Source organism: Botryllus schlosseri, chromosome 6 (assembly GCF_051294905.1).
Source record: "Botryllus schlosseri isolate E-star chromosome 6, Bs_hap1, whole genome shotgun sequence".
NCBI classification, from domain to species: domain Eukaryota; kingdom Metazoa; phylum Chordata; class Ascidiacea; order Stolidobranchia; family Styelidae; genus Botryllus; species Botryllus schlosseri.
Genome location: NC_137241.1, coordinates 11,319,541 through 11,339,868, shown reverse-complemented (window position 1 = coordinate 11,339,868; position 20,328 = coordinate 11,319,541). Strand labels below are relative to the sequence as shown.

Here is a 20,328-nt window from a genome sequence, read left to right as displayed (position 1 = left end):
TTCGAATTGTGCGGCATCATAAAAATTATCTTTCGATTGTACACCATCTATCAAACATAAGTAGGCTATCTTTTGTGGGGCATCTTGCTCACTACCGCACATCTTCAAAAAACAATGGGGAGGTTTCCATATGCAGCATACTTCAATTCCACGAATGCAGTGGAATGTGGCAATGCCAAGAGATTCGTCATGAGCTTCCCAGTAAATGGAATTTTGATTCACCGAAACCATTGTACACAGATTTCAATTTTTGAAAAAATTCTGTGTTGAGGGCATTGACTGATAAACTGCAGCTCATTTTGCGATCTTGCCACAGTTCAGGTTCATCATATAATATCACAGCTAGGGAAATTGCACAGCTAGAGGAATTATTGATTTTACTATTCTTCTTCTTACTATTCTTCGGCCTGCTTACATTTTTCAATATTTATTGATGACACGATGCGAGACTCGAATTGAACAATGCTTAATTAGCACTCCATCAATGCAGTTGGCGGGATGATCCACGGGAATCCCGAAGGATCGTAATGCTGCAGCATGAATTATATTTTTATTGCAATTTTGTTCAATAAACTGTCTGTCTGCCTCGGCAAATGTAAATCTTGCCCGAATCTGCAGACTGAGTTCAACAAGAAACGACAGAGCATCAGAGCGAAATAGCTCTACATTTTTTCAGAAACTTTCGCTCACAAGTACGGATTCACAGCGCACCCTGTTACGTAATAATTGCGTGTTACTGCACCACCACATAGAATTGTTGAAAACAAACGCAGCCAGAGCCAGAGGTACCAAATCGCCTCATTAGCGATAAATTTAGCGTATAATTAGGTCGTCTAACGTCAGAATATTCATCATTCGCATAATTGCAGAAAAACACTAGATTAGCAAAATTTGGCGAAAAAAAACACTAGAACACTAGGACGACCGAAAAAACACTAGATCTAGTGTTAAAACACTTGGAGTGGCACCACTGATACTTCTTACGCAATGACGAGCGAATCTAATACTTCTGACGTAATAATGAGTAAGTGGCGTTTGAAAATCAGACGTTTGTGCTGTTGCTAACGTGGTATATTATCTCATTCTTGTTCACGAATATTCAGTTTATGTCATAGTCCTGGTACAAACAAAAAGTAATCGTTCTTTGACAAAGAAATCGACTAGATATGGGAAATAGTCGATTACGATTACGATTACTTCGTTTTTTTTTCGAATGTAATCGATTGCGATTACGATTACTTCAAAATGCTGTAATCGTCGTAATCGATTACGATTACTAATCGCGATTACCCCATGTCTGGTGGATACGGTGTTAACACTTTGCGCAATTCGTAGGCCTTTACGTCAGGGCCGGATATTGGAAAAGGAAGTAGGCCTACTTGACGGGCCGGATTACAGAATATATACATTAATCGCGTATTTATCCACCTATATAAGGAATAAATCGTATTTAATGTAAAATTGGAGTTTAAAGCATAGACACCAAAACAGTATTTACTAAATTTATTAGTATAGTCACTGTTGAAGTCAATCAGACATCTGAGGTCTGTGAAAGTTGCCAACAAGTTATTTGAACTCTGGCTGCATGCCGGACGTAGAAACCCATAGTGAAGACTGCGCGTGAACATCAGTTATGTTGAAACGCAGCCTTGTCTCGTTAATGTTCATGGTCGAAAAGATATGTACTGTACACTGTACAGTGTGCACCCCGCACCCGAACAGAGCAAGTAGTTTCATGTCTATCTTTCTCAGGTTGGAAAACATGGATTATTTCTCTGACGCATAAAATTATTCAATACTTTCAGAATGTATTTCGCTTTCATGTTAGAAACTCTCCGCGGGCCGTATGTTGCCCGTTTCTGGTATAAGTTTATAAAAAATATGTCGTATCGTAAAAATGTCATAGGCTATAGTTTAATTGTATTTTCGGGAAATAGAGGCGTTGCTACATTTGCTTTTAAAATTCAACTCTAAGTAATGATACTTCGATTTAAAAGAGAAATACCAATTCAGAAAAGCGGAGAATGTATTTCATGTCTGTTGTCCAGAAAGTTTTAACGGTGCTGGTCTGCTCAAACAGGTCTAACGCTGATAAACCAATGATGATGATGATAAAAGTCAGATACCACTTTTCCGGATTGGAACACGACACAGGCTGCTATTACGATATGATAGGTAAATACTGTATTGCGAAACGGCAGTCTCAAACGTTATGGTGGGCCATATTTACCGTGATAAAATATGTCATATGGGCGACGATGCGGTGTGAAGGTAACCATGCAACCTGCTACCTAAATAATATTCACTTTCGTGAAAAAATATTTGTAACTTTTTATCTACTTTGCGTGAAGCGCGACGGAAATTCTGGGCTTGACTTTAATTCTATTAAAATTAAAGGTTAGTACTCCGTGCGTGAAAACAGCCCCGAAATTTCCCAGTTTCCGTTCTATGTTAAGACCGTTTTCAAAACTACTTACTTACTTGCGTAGACTGAAAGTCAGTCAATTCCACTTCAAGTAGTTTTAGGTTGCTCTTAAAATGACTACTTCCACTCGTACTTGAGATCTTTGCGTCGCTTCTTATACTTCTACTTGAGTAGCTTTCTTGACTACTTATACCACCTCTGATTATTCCATGCTGTCGATCACTGCATAATCAAATAACATTGAATTTTGGCTTAGTATCCCAATTACATATGGTGGGGCCTGCGAGCTGCAGTTTGCGCGCATCTCTTTCAGCAGATATGAAATGAAACTGTCTCGTGATTTCTCTAATTAAATAAATACAAATTTGGTTATAAGTTTGGAGGATTCGCGGAACCTGGTTGAGAGACATAGTGGGAAACTTATGCTGCTTTGTCTTGCCAGGCCACCTGATAATCTCGTGTACACGCGGACGCTTGATGAAGTCGAACTGCCGTACGTATATTTTTACAATATCCCAACATTCAAGTGGAAACAATGAAATTGTGGCCATTTCAAAACGTCACACAGTGAAAACCACCACGTACAAGAACGATCCGGTAGCCTAATTCTCCACACCAATCAAAATACAGGAGACATAGTAAGCCTATGCACCTCAAAATACTAAATTGAACTACGCTGGTACATGCAAAAACGAACAGGTAATTCGTGCCCTTTAAAATACCGGAGATAACGAATGAACCGCAAAATTGAAATGTCAAAAAATACTTTAATGAACTACATGTCAGAACTGTTGACGAAGATACTGGGGCAGACTCCACTCATTTGTCAAGACAAAAAACCCATGATACTGTCACGGTGATGACTGACGATGTACAAACAGAACATGGAACCAGTAAAACTGTAGCGGCAATGAGAATTACTCTTCTCCCACATTCAAAAACCACTGTGACGACATGCTTGCCAACGTGGGCGATTTTGAGAAACAGGGGGAGAAAATAACGAAGGGCTATATTTAACTAATCCGCACGAAATGCAAATAAAAAACTGGTTGTTCTGGCTCTGTCACCGATTATACGTGAAGGCCTTTTTTTATGTGATTGAGAGTTCAGTTGTATAAAATTCGCCGTTCATGTCCTCTTTTTTAGTTCCGAAAATATGGGGGGGGGGAGGCCTGAGTCGAGCCTGATAAGGGGGCGATGAGTCAAAAAAGGTTGGGAACCACTGGTACAAAGACTCTGGCGTCAGACTATCGTGCAGATATGAATTCCTCAAGTTAACATCCATGATGTTCGGTGGACAATGGATATGTGAGCATGTAACATTCAAGTATATGGGTCGGATTGGGTATAATTTTGGGGTTATAAAGTCGCATACTTAACTGACGGCTTTCATTTCGGGCAACCGAATACGTAACACACGGTTGTCCAGCTTACCAACACAGCATTAACAATCCCTCACAATAAAAAACACAATAAAATGATCAGTAAAATGCGGAGATATGATATAAAATGTGCAACTGGAGAGTTATGAACAGTGAAACGTATCTATCAATGGTAAATAGTAGGAAAAATAGCAGCTATACGCCCAGTAAAATTTTACAGGTGGCTTCAAGCCTTCACAAATCCGTCACGGGTTCATCCTTCACTGCCATCGTTATGTTGGTGAACTGTACCATGTCTTCTGCCGAGGGACCGTCGTTATCTCCTTAAAATAGGAACATAATATATCAACAGATTGGTTCCAAGCCACACAAAGACAAAACGTAGTTGGGTTGAGGCATATATGATACTCCAGAGGCTTCACCGCTCGACAGTAACTTTCAAAATGACATGACGTAGAACACGAGTGGTAGGAAATAAATTCAAGTTGATCCCCTTACAGCAGGGGTGGCCCGCGAGGTAGTTTGCGAAATTAGTTACATTATCAAAAATGGATTGCCCAGATTGCGAAGTTGCATGGCCAACCAAAAAATTGATTAGCCTGTCCGCAACACTTGGGATGTTGATGACTAGAATATCAGTTCCGACGCATTTGCTGATCCATGGGCCAGTCACATTTTTGGTGGATCTTCGTACATTACAATTAAGTAGAATATTTTGCGGGTAGATTATATAAAGTATAAAAAATTTCGCGCAATATGTTGTTACTCGATTTCTTGCTTTTGATCGAGTACCCGAGTGATTCGATTCTGAATCACGTAATATGCTTCCTGTCGAGTCGAGTTCTCGAGTATCTCTCGTTATGACGTCATAACAGAACGTAATATGTGAAAGTTCAAATAAGTAGGCCTACCTTTTATACCACCCCAAAGAATATAATGCCTGTTATCCGTCACATTGAAGACACTTTGGTTTTTTTCGACCGTACAGATTTTATTGGACTTGGTAGCAATGTTGCAATGTCATGACTACGGAAATCTGCTGGTTCCAGTAACGTTCCCAGCTTTGTACTATGTTTCGTATGCTACGATACGGGCCCTGTGGATATACACAGTTCACGCAGGTATCACTCTCCCACGTTGTTCTGGTGCTCAGGTATCAAGTCTGGAGTGTTTTCGGGGTGTTCAAGTTTGTTTAGTAACAGGTATCGCGCAGGTGAACCTCCAACACTTAGGTATCCGAATTCTGAAGTCGACCTTGGACGGACTCGAACCAGCACCCGTTGGTATCGAATCCGCGGTTTTACCACTGCGCTATCTCGCCCCAGAATTATATTGGTGAACAGCAAATAAATTATATAGTAGGCAATTATTCCACTACATCAATATTGATATCAACTAATTTGAGATCAGCTGCGCAAACTCCATATTATCTGTCCGAAAATTCGCATCTTTGTGACGTACGTCCAAAGTATAGACCAGTGGTTCTCAACCGCCGGTCCACGGACCGGTGCCGGTCCGCGACAACATTCCTGCCGGTCTGCCAGGTATATTACAATTCTATACCTTAAATTCAAGATGCAATGTTGAAGACTTGTCCATTGATAAAATAAACAAAACATGAAATTGTAAACTGATTCAAAACTTTGTGAGGTAACATTAGGGATGGACACATGTTCGATTTGACTTAAAGTTCAAGACGTGTCATTTGACAACATGCGAGCGACAAGTACAGTACAGGTATGAGCTGACTCATCGCTAAACAGCGCAGTTTGCGCGATCACTCGTTTTCGATTCATTCATTTTGTGCAGGACCGTGACCGGGGCACCCCAAACCGCCCAATTGGAGAGGGGCCGAGCTTGGAAAGAGCATAAAATTATAATGCAAATGAACATAAATCATAGCGTATTTTATTGAAACTTTTTCCAACATTTTTCCATTTCTTTTCGCGCTTTGCGCAATTTAGTGTCACTAACTGTCTATATCTTATTAGGTGACCTTCTCCGAGAAATACGCTTGATTTATAAAAATAGGCATTTCGGCGTCAGCCGTTACCACGCCACGACGTACCAACACATAATGGAGTTCAGGCTAACATGGGACTCCGAAAGGTGTGCCAAAAATTCGGCAGCGAGAAAACCGATTCAGTCATGAATGATGGAAAATTTTCGCTATTGGTGCGATTAAGCTACAAAAACTCTCTGCTCACACTGAGTAGAATGAGTGTGCTCACAAGTAGCCTACAGATGAAAACATCAGCGCAACTGTAGGGTATGGGTGCGAAGCCCCTGGAAGTTTGGCTTATCGCTCTGTGAGGGCTCCAAACCAACGTTTTGGAGGAGGGTTGACGAAGTGCTTTTTCGACACGGATTGGCGGATGGCCGGTATAGTTGCTGTAAGGTGTTGTCTTGCGGCACGCATTGTATTCGTAGTTGCCAGTGTAGCCTAAGCGTCGGGTGGCAGTGGGCAATGAACAAGGTAGCACGACAAGATGCTTGGTTAGACTCCGAAACGCTTCTTCTCTTGATATTGTCAAAGAGAAGAATATTATTCGAGTTGGCGTGGTTGGTTAAATCCTCGGCCTTCGGCGCGAAAGACTGTAAACAACTCTCGGCGGGAGCACGTTTATCTGAACGAGGCAATTTTACCCTCGACTCAGCAGACTGACTACCATAAAATCACACGGATGCCACCATTAAGATAATTAATTACGATCAAAACCGTTTAAATATCCCTCTCTCTAGCACCATATAATTGCAGAAAACAGTTGCATACTTTGCATTTTGGCTTCATTTCAATTTTGAAATTTCACCGGTCCGCCAAGACATTTTTTGAAATTTTACCGGTCCGCGAAGTGAAAAAGGTTGAGAACCACTGGTATAGACCATGAAGGGACTGTGACGACATTGAGGTGTTATTTCTTTAATTAATGGACAAGCGTTCAACTTGGTGTATTTGGGAAATGAGATATGAAATCCCGTTCTTCACATTCGCTTCCTTTTCGCTCCTTCATCAAGAATCACAGATGAACTTTCGCCGATCGGGATCTGTGTTCCAAATGTTGGAAGCAACCACTACCGGTGAAAATCGGCGACAAATAAACTCAAGACATGATACCTAGCGTGAACACACCGCAGACACGCCCAAACATAATACCTGAGTGATACCTGATTATTAGACAAACTTGAACACACCCCAAATACACTCCAGACATGATACCTGAGATACCCAGACAAGATGCAGAGTGATACCTGCGTGAACTGCGTCGTGAACTGCGTATATCCACAGGGCCACGATACGACCAATCAAGGTTTTAAGGCTGCAACAATGAAAATGACTGTCGAAACTATAATTCTTGTTGATAAATCAACTTCCAGTTGCGAGAAGCGTAAAATTCTTGTACTCGAAAACATCGTCTTTTACTACTCGACTCGAATCATCACAATTAATACTCGAATCATTATGCCCAGCCCTAGTCATTAGTATGACTAATAGTCCGCAAATTTATATTAAACTCGGGAGCCGCATTAAATGAATAGTGTATGGGGCGAACTATACTTGAATAAGACAGTACGGGTAGCGATTGGAGATAGCACGGTCTTATTCCGTCAATCCATCCACAGTAGAATCTTAATATAATGTGTTGACGTAATTGAAGGCAATACTAGGCAACCAACCATCGCATTTACATTTACACCCACGGAGTGCCCGATCACAAACAATTAACAGAAACCGCCACAAGCAGTCATCAGCTGTCAAATCTACTGAGTAGAAGACTCATAATTGAGCATCGAAATCTTCTCAGAATACCAAACACTCTCTCGAATTGAGTTGGGCACGTTGAGCTCGACTTGAGTTTGAGATCAATACGTCTCTCTGAATACGAGCGTCAGTCTAACTATATTCGCAATTACAAAAACAAGTGTCATCCAACATGCGACACTCGTAGAAAGACTGTCGACGATGAAACCGAGGCACAGAATGACTGACGCAGGTTGACTGAAACTTCCGATATTGACATGTCCAGGCGCTGAATAGTCCTGTCCTTGCAAACTGAGCCCAGCGATTAACAGCAGACCCGCAATATACTCAATTACCAATATTATTGACCTATAAACTTTGAAAAATTTGCGCGCTTTGCGCGGCTGGTGTTTCGGCAATTGCATGTGGCACGTTGACCAAAAAGGTTGGCCACCCCTGCCTGATGGGTTTTGAATTTTGTTGTAAAGTAGAAAGCAACGAGCTTACATTATTTTTATCAGTGAAATTCTTAAAAGACCGTACCGTAACAAATTGCCTTTTTGCAATTGCATTGCAATTTTGGAATTGTGCAAATTTGCGGATTCAGAAAATTTGAGAGATGTTGAAATTCTCTGCGACCGACTAACAAAACGCCCAAACCTGGTTTCTGGATGCTATTTGGGTGAATTTAACACCTTTTGTTTTCTAATTTGGCTTGAAGTAGTTATTCATGTCTTAAAACTTAATCCAACATTACTTCTACTCCTGCGCCAACAATGACGACCATAACAACAGCTGTGGTCACACCTTAATCCCGCACGACACTTTCCTATCTTTTCATTGCGGTGTATTGATTGGATGAAACTGTTATTAATAAACTGAACAGACAATTCCGTAAATTGGAAGAAGCGATCGAAAGACCACAAGTCCCAAACCAGTCCAGGCTCTGGCACATGCCTAACCGAGCATTAATTGTTGTTACACATTGCGATTTGACTTTACCCGCATGTTCTTGAGATTCTTCAGACCACGAAGATGATTGTCTACTCCTACCACCCGTAGAGAGATGTGAGTAATCTGACTTCCCTGCAGAAAATAACCAATATTCAAGTCTAGCAGAGCGACGGTTACCGCAAGATTATCTCACTAGCAGATGGAGCAGTGACAGATTTGCTCTGAATTCTCTTATCCAACGCCACTTGCCATGCTTTCAGCAGCTGTTTTGGAGTTTTCCGAGCGGCGATCTCAACGTCTAAATTACGCAACCGGATAAAAATCGATGAAACGGAATTAAGTTTAATGCAGCGGTTCTTGACCTGCCTTCGAGAAACCCTACGATGTACCACTATTCGACTAGTGATCGTGCCTAATTGCCTGCCGCCAATGACGGGCATGTTATCACAAATCACGAGTTGCTGAGTGTGTGTCTTGAAATTCGTTGGACCCCCTTCATTGAACCACTGTTAACAGGACCAGAACAGCACTACGTCATACCAAAAGCGACAAGCCTGTTTATACAAATTACCCGCATATGTCTCATTTCGGCGATTGGGGGAGAGTACCGATCATAAATGAGACATCTAGCAACATCAAATTGCGCAATGAAGATTTCAAAGTCGAATAAATTTTTAAAAAATCACCCAACTTATGTTCATTTACAGAATAATTTTGGTCCTCTTCAAGCTTGTCCGCCCAAATTTGGGGGTTTGGGGTGTGGCAGTTACGGCTCTGCCGGTTAAGAACGACTGGTTTAGTGTAACATGTTAAGGCTCACCCTTCATGACGGTTCCCGAGTCCTTTATTGTCTTACGCTGTGTCTTCCAGATATTGTGAATGTGATAAAAAACAGCCAGGTAAAATTTGTTCATCACTGCCACAACTTGATTTGCTTTGTTCATATCACTGAAAATGTTTTATTGATTTTATAACATTGCTAAAGACTACATAATCAGAAGCAACAGAAGCTATCGTCCGTGGACCTCGAATAGATGTAACGATTTTAAACAAAGAATTTATCTCCGAGTGAAGTATCGAAGAATTTCAACTCCAACAATGATATCTGTGGGATGAGGGGTGTTAAATTATCATTAGGTGGTGGGTTTCTTGAAGATGAATGTGCCCTCAAGGTGAGTAGGATGTAAGTTGCTCAAAGAAGAAATGCCTTGTTCAACACTTTGTAGATACAGAAGTAATCAGCTTTGTCGCACAAGTACAAGTAGGAGTAATGCCGTGACTTTCAACGCAATTAGAATTATAAATAGCAATTTCCAAGACACGACGCATCTAACTCGAGTGGAAACAGAAATTGACAGAAGGAGGATTTTGAAAATTTTCCAAATTTACCAAGGTTGCATCAACATATCAGGGTTAACGAACATAATATTTCCTCGTGTTAACAAATGCAGGCGTATCGTATGATGCGCAATAAGCTCCGCTCTCGCAGGCTACGACAAGAACTCGTAAAAAAATAGGCGGTGATCAAAAATTGCACACAAAGCTAGAGGTGTAACCACTGAGCTACGTTGGCTGTGGACTGCTAGGATTATTAACCTCCAAATTCCATATATTAATGCTTAGCCAGTGCCTTTCCGTCAAGATTGCACAAATATAGGCCTACCAGGCAGGGTTGTAATGATTCGACTCGAGTCATGATTTTCTGATGAGTCGACTCGACTCAAGTCCTTTTCTCAAAATATGGAAATGACTCGACTTGAACTCGAGTCATTGCGCATGACTCGAACAAAGTCATATGACTCGAGACTCAGACGGCAAAGACCGACATTTCATTGTAACTTCGAAGAATAGTAAAGCCTTATTGGGATTTCGCCTATTGGTACTGGTACTTGAAAATGCGACCAGAAACTGCTAATTGTGAGGAAAATTAGTATAATATAAATGCGAACCATTCGATATCACCAAACATAGTTATAAAAGTAGGTTTAACAAGACCTCAACTGGAAAGTGGGCAGTCAACACAATGACTTGGACTCGGACTCGAGTCATAACACCATGACTCGGACTCGACCCTCTGTTCACTGACTTGGACCTGAGTCGAGTCAAAACTATAAAAGTGAGTTTGACTTGTGACTCGGAGCCTTGTGACTTGGTTACAACCCTGCTACCAGGCATAAGCCATGGTTCGTCAAAAGACACCACACATAGATATAATCGCCAAAATTGCCAGTCAATGTAACCACCAGCTCATGAGCACAGAAAATACTATTAATTTGCGATTTAATCTATTAACAACAAATAGGCCTATTGTTTCGATGCATTACGTCATATTTATGTAGACAAATACGGAATCATTTCTGATCAAGTTGACCTGGCAATCATATGTTGATGGACGAATGAGAGGTATTTATTTCAGCTTTTCCCCAATGTGACACTCGAAAACGCGAGGGCTTGATGTGCGACTCAGAATCGAATCACCCTGGTACTCATTCTATTCAATTTTGGCTGGCCAGTACTATTAGCCACTCTGGGCAATCTCGATGCCATTGCCCGCTTTAGAATGCGTAACGCATACGTTAAGTAACAGCACTGGCTATTTAGAACAGGTCTGCTGAAAATCAGAGCTAACTATTTACCGATTTAATTTCTCTTCTCTTAACACCTCCAAAGTTATCCTCGATACATTGAACGACATGACACAGAAGGGATAATTCTGCTCCGCGTCCAGCGACAGTCGGTAGAAGTCCATGAGAAAGCTGTATGTCTGAATCAAGAATGAAAACATGTCTTTGTAGAATCACTACTTCGGTACATCTACTTGTAATTGGGGCGAAATGTATGGTATCACTTATATACTTGTACTAGATTATCATAAATAGGGATGGGCACAATGATTCCAGTACTCGAATCTGACTGGAGTAATTATTTTAATGATTTGAGTCGAGTAGCAAAAGAAGATTTTTTCGAGTACTGAAATTATATGCTCCTTGCTACTGAAAGTTATTTTATCAACAAGAATCACGGTTTTGATACTATTTGCCACTGTGAAAGCCTCGAAACCTTGATTGGCCGTATCGCAGCATACGAAATATATAGTACAAAGCTACGGCAGTTACTGGAAAAGTATTTCTGAAGTCATGATCCTCCCACAACATTATCACAAAGTTCAGTGAAAACGGTATGGTCGAAGAAATACCAAAGTATCTTTAATGTGATGGAGAACAGGCAGCATATTCTTTGTGGTGGCACAAAAGCTACATATTTGAACTGACACATTACATTCTGTTGTGACATCATAATGAGTGATACTCGAAGCATAATACAATATAATAGTATATTCATATTGAAACGAACCCGAATATTTTCGGATGACACTCGTCAGGGGTAATCGTCAGCAACTAGTAGAGGATTCAAAAGAACAGCGTATATCAAAAATCGTAACACAAAATATGACGTCACCATCGAGTACGAGAGCGTTCAATGTACTATTTTTAGATGATACACGAACTCTTTTTGTTGACACAGCCTTGACTGGTGTATTTTGATAAAAGTCGACTCCAAGGCACACAAATGAAAGTGTGAGCGACCCTTTCCGAGTATGCGAAATCTGTCGTCTCGATAATTTTTCGCACAGGCGGGATTATCCAACAAGTGTTTGCCAATTGCAGAATTTATTGCCTTTGATTGTTCTGCATCGAGTGAAAAGCTCACCCTTAACTCATCCGCTCAAGATTGATGCGGAACAATCAAAGGCCATAAATTCTGCAATTGGCAAACACTTGTTGGATAATCCCGCCTGTGCGAAAAATTATCGAGACAACAGATTTCGCATACTCGGAAAGGGTCGCTCACACTTTCATTTGTGTGCCTTGAAGTCGACTTTTATCAAAATACACAAGCCAAGGCTGTGTCAACAAAAAGAGTTCGTGTATCATCTAAAATTAGTACATTGAACGCTCTCGTATTCGACATTTCGTGCTGGTGACGTCATATTTTGTGCTACGATTGTGGATATACGCTGTTCTCTTGAATTCTCTACTAGTTGCTGATGATTACACCTGACGAGTGTCAGCCGAAAATATTCGGGTTCATTTCAATACGAATATATATATAAAGACTATGACCACCACTTCAAAATATAGACTACCACATGCCCACAAGAACATAATTCTCACTTACATTGTCGTTATTGACAGCATACAAGATATGCATCAAACCCAACAACCCCACCCCTCGGAGATCAGTCGCAGGATCATTTCCTGCAGAACAATAAAGAGGCATGTTAGTCACACGCAAGGTCGTGATACAATTTGCTCATGTTGAAATGTCCCAAACCTAAGCATAACAAAAGTATCGAATCCCTCCCATCATGCACCACTGATTATCATCGTTTAGCTAGGGAAAAACATGTAACAAATGATGGAGATCGGAGCTGTAAAATATACGGATCTGGCCTGTCGGACAATATCCTGTGACCCGAGAAGCAATGATGAGTAAACGAAAAAACATTTATAATAGCCAACACATTTCTATCAGAAGTTGAGATTTAAGAAATACTTTCAAGTAAATAATCCCCTGAGACAGCAAATTTCGAACATTTTCGACATACAATTGTTCGTATGGGACAGTATCGCTTTTGAATGAAATCAAGTCATCACTGAATGCGGAGTTGGGATTAAGTCCTGATAAAAACGATCCGGAGATTAGATTTGGATTTCAAAATGACACTCAACGCCGAATAGCATTTGGATTGAAAATATTCAATCCGTTCATCTCTGCGTCTCCAACACATTTTTCGAAATTCAAATGAAGTGTTTTGGATCCATACCAAGCAAATATGTACCATGAAAAACGTATAGAATGTACAGTGTACACGGACTGAAGTTCTACCATTTTAAATTAGGAAATTTTCAGCATACATAATAGGTGTTATCCCGCTGTCACCTTGAAATCCAATGTCCTGCCAGTGTGATCCAAATCTCGGGCAGTCAAATTTAGAACCGGTCAGTTTCTTGTAGATTGTTTGCAGGATCCCTGCGTGAAGTTCGTCTCCATTTTGTAGTTGGGCTGAAACAGACAAGAGATATTTACACCCGACATACCAGGGTTGTAATCAAGTCACAGGGTTCCAAGTCACAAGTCAATCTTACTTTTATAGATATTTACACCCGACATACCAGGGTTGTAATCAAGTCACAGGGTTCCAAGTCACAAGTCAATCTTACTTTTATAGTTTTGACTCGAGTCAAGTCGAGTTTTCGTCTCACCACTGAGTCAAGCCTGAGGCCAAGTCATGGCATCACTGTTCTTTATCGAGTTCGAGTCAGGTTCGACTCTCTGTTTTGAAACTTTTGGGCGATATCGACGGCCTCGATTTCATGGCTTATTTTCTGCCTCTTTACATGTTTATTCAAACAGATAAAACACAAATTCTGGGCATATTTTTCAGGTATCCGTACTTTTATACACAAGACCTGTATCAAGACATGTAGAATGTGCAATGACTCGCGGACCAGTCGAGTCAATACATAAAGTGACTCAAGTCGGGTCAATTTTCCATTTTCAAGAAAAGGACTTGAGTCAAGTCGAGGCAACGAAAAATTGCGACTAGAGTCGAGTCATTACAACCCTGCAAGAGCCGTGGGCGGTCCACCGCAAAACTTCAACCCAATTTGACTATTTGTAAATTCAATAGGCTGGCAGATTCGGCCACGGAAGTCTCTACCTTTTGCGATACAAAATACGGAGTCTCTTTCGTCGACGAGTGATTGCTTGAGCTTGGGAGGACCGAATAAGAAGTGAAGCAAGGCGCGGAATCCAGTTCTTTCCACAGTGGGCGCGATATCAGTCTTATCCATATTTCTTGATAATAAGTATTCCAGAGCATCGGCAAATGATTGTGAAGGTGTTATTTTCACTCCTCCCGATACTGTAGGGGTAAAACATGGATGCGAATTCTGTTAATTGAATAATGTACGTTGTTGTTGTTAGCTATGGAGGTGGTCAGTAAACAGAGTATTTCTACTTTTTCAGAGTACACAAGTATGTTTTGGCTGCTCGCAAAACTTATCCAAGTGTTTATGTATTTACATCACATCCATTCTTACATAACAGTAGGGATACCATATGTCCTCCTCGAGTCGAGTCACTTTACCGACGTGAAAAAATGACTCGAGTCGAATCATTACAACCCTGGTAGGCCCACTTGAGTACTGAGAATAAGTAGAGGTATGCTACTTTGTTGCTGACCACTTTAGGAAAAGTGCAAAAGGTAGAATTTAATAAATGTTTGCTGGGACTGTCATGTCTATGAAAAATTCGATCAAAGAACCGATTCAAATCTATTCACAAACATATAACAAGACTTGGCTAATTGGCTTTAAAAATGAATAAGTACGGAAGCAGAGAGAACGAATTTGAGCACTTACTGCAAGAAGCACTAAATTATTTATCTTCGAAATTTCTCAAAGAAGCATCGAGAACTTTCGACAGGACAGTTTTCAAATGGCTTGCTTGACAGGTCAATTATTGCAATGTTCTGCCAGTAGACATTTAGCAATACACACTTTCAATAATGAGACTGATATATGTTACATTTGACCTTGAATACATCTTCTGATCATCACTAATGAATACATAATCAATCCAACGCACTACAGTAAGATCATAGAAGTACCAGATTGGTGAGCAAGCTCCAACGCATCCCATTCGGATTGTTCTTGGACAACCTGCTCCAACCATTCTTGCTTTTCTTTGGTTTCCTGTTCAGAGAGACCTTCTTTTGGAGAACTTTTGACAATGTCATCTTCTACAGGAGATCCGTCTGCTTGCTGAAAGGGTTAGAAGAATAAGGGCAATTGGTCATTTAGACACGCGACCTCTACAAACAGAGAGCATTGGAGCTTCATAGGTTACTGCTACAGGACACGATGAATATGCGAAACTTCCAAATACATATACAATTACTGTGATGCAGGGGCCATTTCGCCAGTTATTAACGGTATGACAATTTCAATATTAAAAGTTACGCAGACGTAACAAGAGACTACTTTTAGATGTGTAAAAATCCAAGTAGTTTTGCCAAAAAAACGGAAGTAGTGTAAAAACATAATCACATAAGTAGTATAAGTAGGCAAAATCTATCGTATATAATTGTAAAAAGAGTCACCCCTGAAATAGCACCTTTGTCATCTTGACCAAATATATTTTTAAAGATTGTACCTTAGGGCTGTTCAAAAATAACTCTTCTTTTTATATTTCGCTGGCTACATGATAAGATTGTTAGGTTGCCTAAAAAAACTGCGCACCATTTTTGGGTCAATTCCAACTTATAGACACATTGCTACATGAGAAAAAAAGTTTTGGATTTATTTAATAAATATGAAAGTATTTAAAATTTTACTGGCTACCCCTTGAAATTGTTAGGTTGTCTGAACAAACGATACACACACACGCACATTTGGCTCAATTCCAACCTATAGAAGCGACGTTATTGATGTTCAAAAGTTAGGATTTCAAATCATAGTATTTACGGCAGGCAGGTCTCGATAGCCTAAATAATTGAAGAATTTGCCACCGTAAACAGGACTACTAAATTTTTCAAATCCAAAATTTTCCACTCCAATAACTTCGCTTGTACCTATTCTTAGTAATTTTGCGTTAGTCACGAAGATACATCCTTCAATTTATAGAGTAGTCGCCTCAGATCAACTCCAAAAAGTGTGCGACCGGTAGACTAAATCTATGTTTACAAACTACTTACTAGAGTAAGTGTTGCTACTTCTACTTGTAATTAAGTACAAAATTAAGGCATTACTTGGGTTTCGACTTGAGTAGAAACTAGCAACGCTCGCTATTCTAATCATCACTTTATACACAAAATGTTTAACAAAGTATTGCACACACAGTATTACACACAGTAGACCTATAGTTCACTCACATTTGAGGCCACTTCATCCGCGCGTAGCAAGCCACCAAATGATAATTTCACGTCCTCATCCGACAAAATGTCGTTGTTAGAGTTGAAATTCTTTGACTTTTCATTCGTAGATAAATCCGTAAGATGTGTTGTCGCATCTCCAACTTCCATCATGGATATTCAGGATGCAAAATATGACATAGCCAACGATATTTATGTGAAATACACAACTGATAGAGAAAAATAATAAAAGGTGTCTTCAAAATTGACTGGTAGGCCAACGTTACTAAGCCCTCAGTAATATAGAAAAGTTCCAACATCAATTTTCAAGCAGATTAATCAATCCCAACGAGGTTGCATGTGCATAACAACTAAGATGCAATAGGAATTTATGGCGCATTCTCTAGTTACATCAACTCGTTGATGCACTATCAATAGGACAAATACAGGTATTAAAATCACTTCATTGGTAGATCAATAGATACATTGATCTAATAGTTAAATTGCAGTAGGTAGACCTACAGCTATTTTCTGTATAATTGCCTGCAACAGCCAACAGGCAATATAATACATTATCTTGATATTGCTATCCCCTCTCCATCTCCAAGCATTCGATGCAAGGATGTTCGCTTTTTAAACGAAGTTATTATCAGAGAGTATATGTACAGACATCGGAAATATTATTTGTTGTACTGCTCCCACCCCTCAAGTCTTGGAAGAGCCTACAAAATTCAGAAGCTCCACAGTTGACGACGTAGGCCTACTACCTTATCACAGCGATGCAACAATTCACAAGCATGAAATTGAACCCAAATCCCATATCTTGCACCTTGACATGTTTTCAGTATTATGGTTGGAGAGAGTCAATGCTTATTATGACGAGGATTCCTTGGCTACGATTGCTGGCTTCACCCATCAAGATAGATATGCAGATGCGTTTATGATGCACTTTATCTTCAGTTTTGCGACAACATATGTAAGTGTCTGTTAATCACAACCATAACTACCATCATGGTACTAGGAAGGATGAAATGACGAGGAATGTTCCGCGGAGACTTCCAATTCCGATCAAGTATACAGCTCAAAGTCGATGCGTTTGGAAGTGTAAAACTGGCTTTCATCACGATCTGTCCTTCTCACAAAAACACCATCCTTGAAAAAACCTTGCTCCTGCCACTCTGACATTTCTTGCGACGTAAAAGGTCCATAAACCTCACTGTCTTCTTCCGACCACTTGTACTCCCACTTTATAACATCCTGCTGGTCATTGTCTTGTGCTGCCGAGTTTGCTATGGAAGAGCTACTCTCAGCCGAACCTTGACCGGTTTTATCGATGCTATCCGCCAGTATATCTAAAGCGTCATCGTCGTTCGCGTCGTCGGGAATTTGCGGTTCTTTTGCCTTTTTCTCCTGCTCCACAACTGATATTTTGTGACTGAATTTTTCATAAGTATCGACGTATACGTTGTAATGCCCGGCGCCCATCATTTCATCAGCTAACCCGGTGAGTTCCAGCATCATATCTTTCAATTTCTTTGCCTGATCGTCACTTGAACGAGAACTAGTGTCAGGCTCATCATCCGCCTCGAGATCGTACAGTTTTTCTTTCTTCCATTCACGTTTCTTTGTTTTCTTTTTATTACCTTTACTGCCGCCGAGTCTCCTGAGCGCAGCTGTGACGGTTTCGCCGGGTTGCATCAAAGCGACCATTTTTCGGAGCACCTCAAGCTCGTTGAAGTCTGGGTCTTTATCGTCATCCATATTACTCCAGCTGTCTTTACTTTGAAGTTCCCCACGCTTCTTGACGTTCATCCAGTCGATATTATCAAGCCATTCATCGCGGATTATAGTTTCCTTTTTCAAATGGTAATTACCTTGGGTATCAAAATCGCCTTCTTCCATTTCTTCTTTTAAATTGAAAGGAGTTATTCCGACCTCTTCGCCGTTATAATCGTCCTCTGCCCCTTCTACGTCGTCTTCAGTCATTTTCTCGTACAACTCTTTCTTGTGATCCTGTTCCTCGTCACTGTCCATGTCATTTTTTTGATTTTTGTGGGAAGGATGCTGCTTTGCCCATGCCGTGTCCTCTTCCTGATTGTTCTTCAATGTGAATTTGGGATTTTTGTCTTCCCCGTATTTTGGAAATTTGTGGGATTTGGCTTCTGTCACCTCGTCAAAACGAACCCTTTTTGACATGATTGTATAGGCTAGTGATGTAATTTTTAACACTGAAAAAATAGATTTCCAAACATTCACAATTGCCAGTCTTTAACAACCATTATGAATATATTACATAAATGGATATAGAATTTGCAATACATTCAATTGAATTAATGATGATGTCTAAATCAGTGGTTCTCAACCTGGGGGCGCGTCCCCTTGGGGGTCGTAAAAGCATCTGAAGGGGGCGCGAAGAAGCGGTCAAATGAAAAAAATATAGACAGGCTGTACGATTTACCTCCAATTCACGCGTGTTTCTCTATATATAGACCAAATTTCATATTTTTGAATTCTCTCATCAACAGTCATAACAATAACCAATGTTCCCTCTAATTTTTGACGGGTCTGCGCACACTCACCAACTCACTGCGCAGACCCTTGAAAAACAGTGTGCAACGACTAAAAAAAGGTCATCACTCTGGATTTTTGTCCAAAACTTGGATTTTCTGTGCGCAGACCAGACTGGAATCAGTGGTTGTTTTCGTCAATAAGTTGCGCGTGACAGAAGGGTTTCTTCCATAGAATAATTAAAGAATTAAATGAAAAGTTGCCCGTGACGTTTGCCACCAATTCCACTCTGTTGCGCAGAGACTGTGAAATCACTGCGCATTTGCCCATAGCTTAGAGGGAACATTGGGCATAGGCATAACTTTCCATGCCATCAAACAATCTGTCGAATTTTGTCATATGACGAAAACGAGGGTGCAAATTTTTCACTATTATTAAGGGGGGCGTTTCTAGAAAAAGGTTGAGAACCACTGGTCTAAATGAATGATTCAAATCGAAATCGCCGAATCACAAATTATCCAGCCACACGTTGAAAACCTCTGGTTTAGGACTTTGAAAATCGGTGAAATATGAAACCACCTATACTAACTTGCAATCTATAATGATATTAATAATCTCACCAAGCTGAAACAACAACCACCTCAAGCTCAAGTGCGAATCTTGATTTCTGCTTGAATCGACTCATTCGACTGCAGTGCAAGACCACTGTGATTCTATTAGAATTTTTGGCGAAAATCGGTGATTGTGTGAATCATGAAAATATACTCGGGTGTCATTACATTTTGTGCTTTGGAAATTACATCGGCATATTCAGGAACCTCTTGCCATACTGTTTCTTGGTGATGTATTCAATGACAAATGCACGTAAACGACCGTTTTCGGGTGTATTTCCAGGTATTATGACGAAAAAACAATTTTAAGAAGACGAAGAGATACCTACTACACAGCCGTTTGACTGAATATTTTGCAGTTGAATCGTAAGAAATGTGTCGGTGATAACGCTCAACACATCATGTCTATCGACAATCCTTGGGTATAAATATATTTCGAAGAGTGCGGGAATGATTTGACACCGGCGGCTGCTACGAAGAATCATCATTTTCTCGAATATATGATCACGACGAATAGTAGAACACTTTTTAAAAAGATTTAGGCTCCGGACTCTACATACATCTCATTAGAATCGAATTGAAATCGGACATTTTCGAAATTTCGGTAATCCGGACACAATTAGGGCCCCAGTTCGACCCTTGGGACCTCGACTTGAATAATGATTTTAGTCTCGATAGAAGCGGCCAGACTAGTAGAATCCATTTCAAAAAGAATTACGTTCCGGACTCTACATATATCTCATTAGAATCGAATTGAAATCGGACATTTTCGAAATTTCGGTAATCCGGAC

General features: G+C 40.3%; 2 protein-coding genes across 2 annotated transcripts; both read right to left on the bottom strand.

The window, feature by feature from the left end:
- Window positions 1-2,903: 2,903 nt before the first annotated feature.
- On the bottom strand, window positions 2,904-16,592 carry LOC145440977 (ELMO domain-containing protein 3-like). Its single transcript, XM_080318762.1, has 10 exons — window positions 16,440-16,592; window positions 15,177-15,330; window positions 14,226-14,429; window positions 13,445-13,567; window positions 12,680-12,759; window positions 11,137-11,264; window positions 9,321-9,448; window positions 8,694-8,798; window positions 8,549-8,632; window positions 2,904-4,130 (listed from the first exon to the last, which is right to left on the bottom strand). The coding sequence occupies exons 1-10, from the start codon at window positions 16,590-16,592 to the stop codon at window positions 4,042-4,044; spliced, it is 1,248 nt and encodes a 415-aa protein (XP_080174888.1). The 3' UTR covers window positions 2,904-4,041.
- A 56-nt stretch (window positions 16,593-16,648) lies between these two features.
- LOC145440978 (CD2 antigen cytoplasmic tail-binding protein 2 homolog) lies at window positions 16,649-19,627 on the bottom strand. Its single transcript, XM_080318763.1, has 2 exons — window positions 19,547-19,627; window positions 16,649-18,646 (listed from the first exon to the last, which is right to left on the bottom strand). The coding sequence occupies exon 2, from the start codon at window positions 18,612-18,614 to the stop codon at window positions 17,487-17,489; it is 1,128 nt and encodes a 375-aa protein (XP_080174889.1). The 5' UTR covers window positions 18,615-18,646; window positions 19,547-19,627; the 3' UTR covers window positions 16,649-17,486.
- Between the last annotated feature and the right edge of the window lie 701 nt (window positions 19,628-20,328).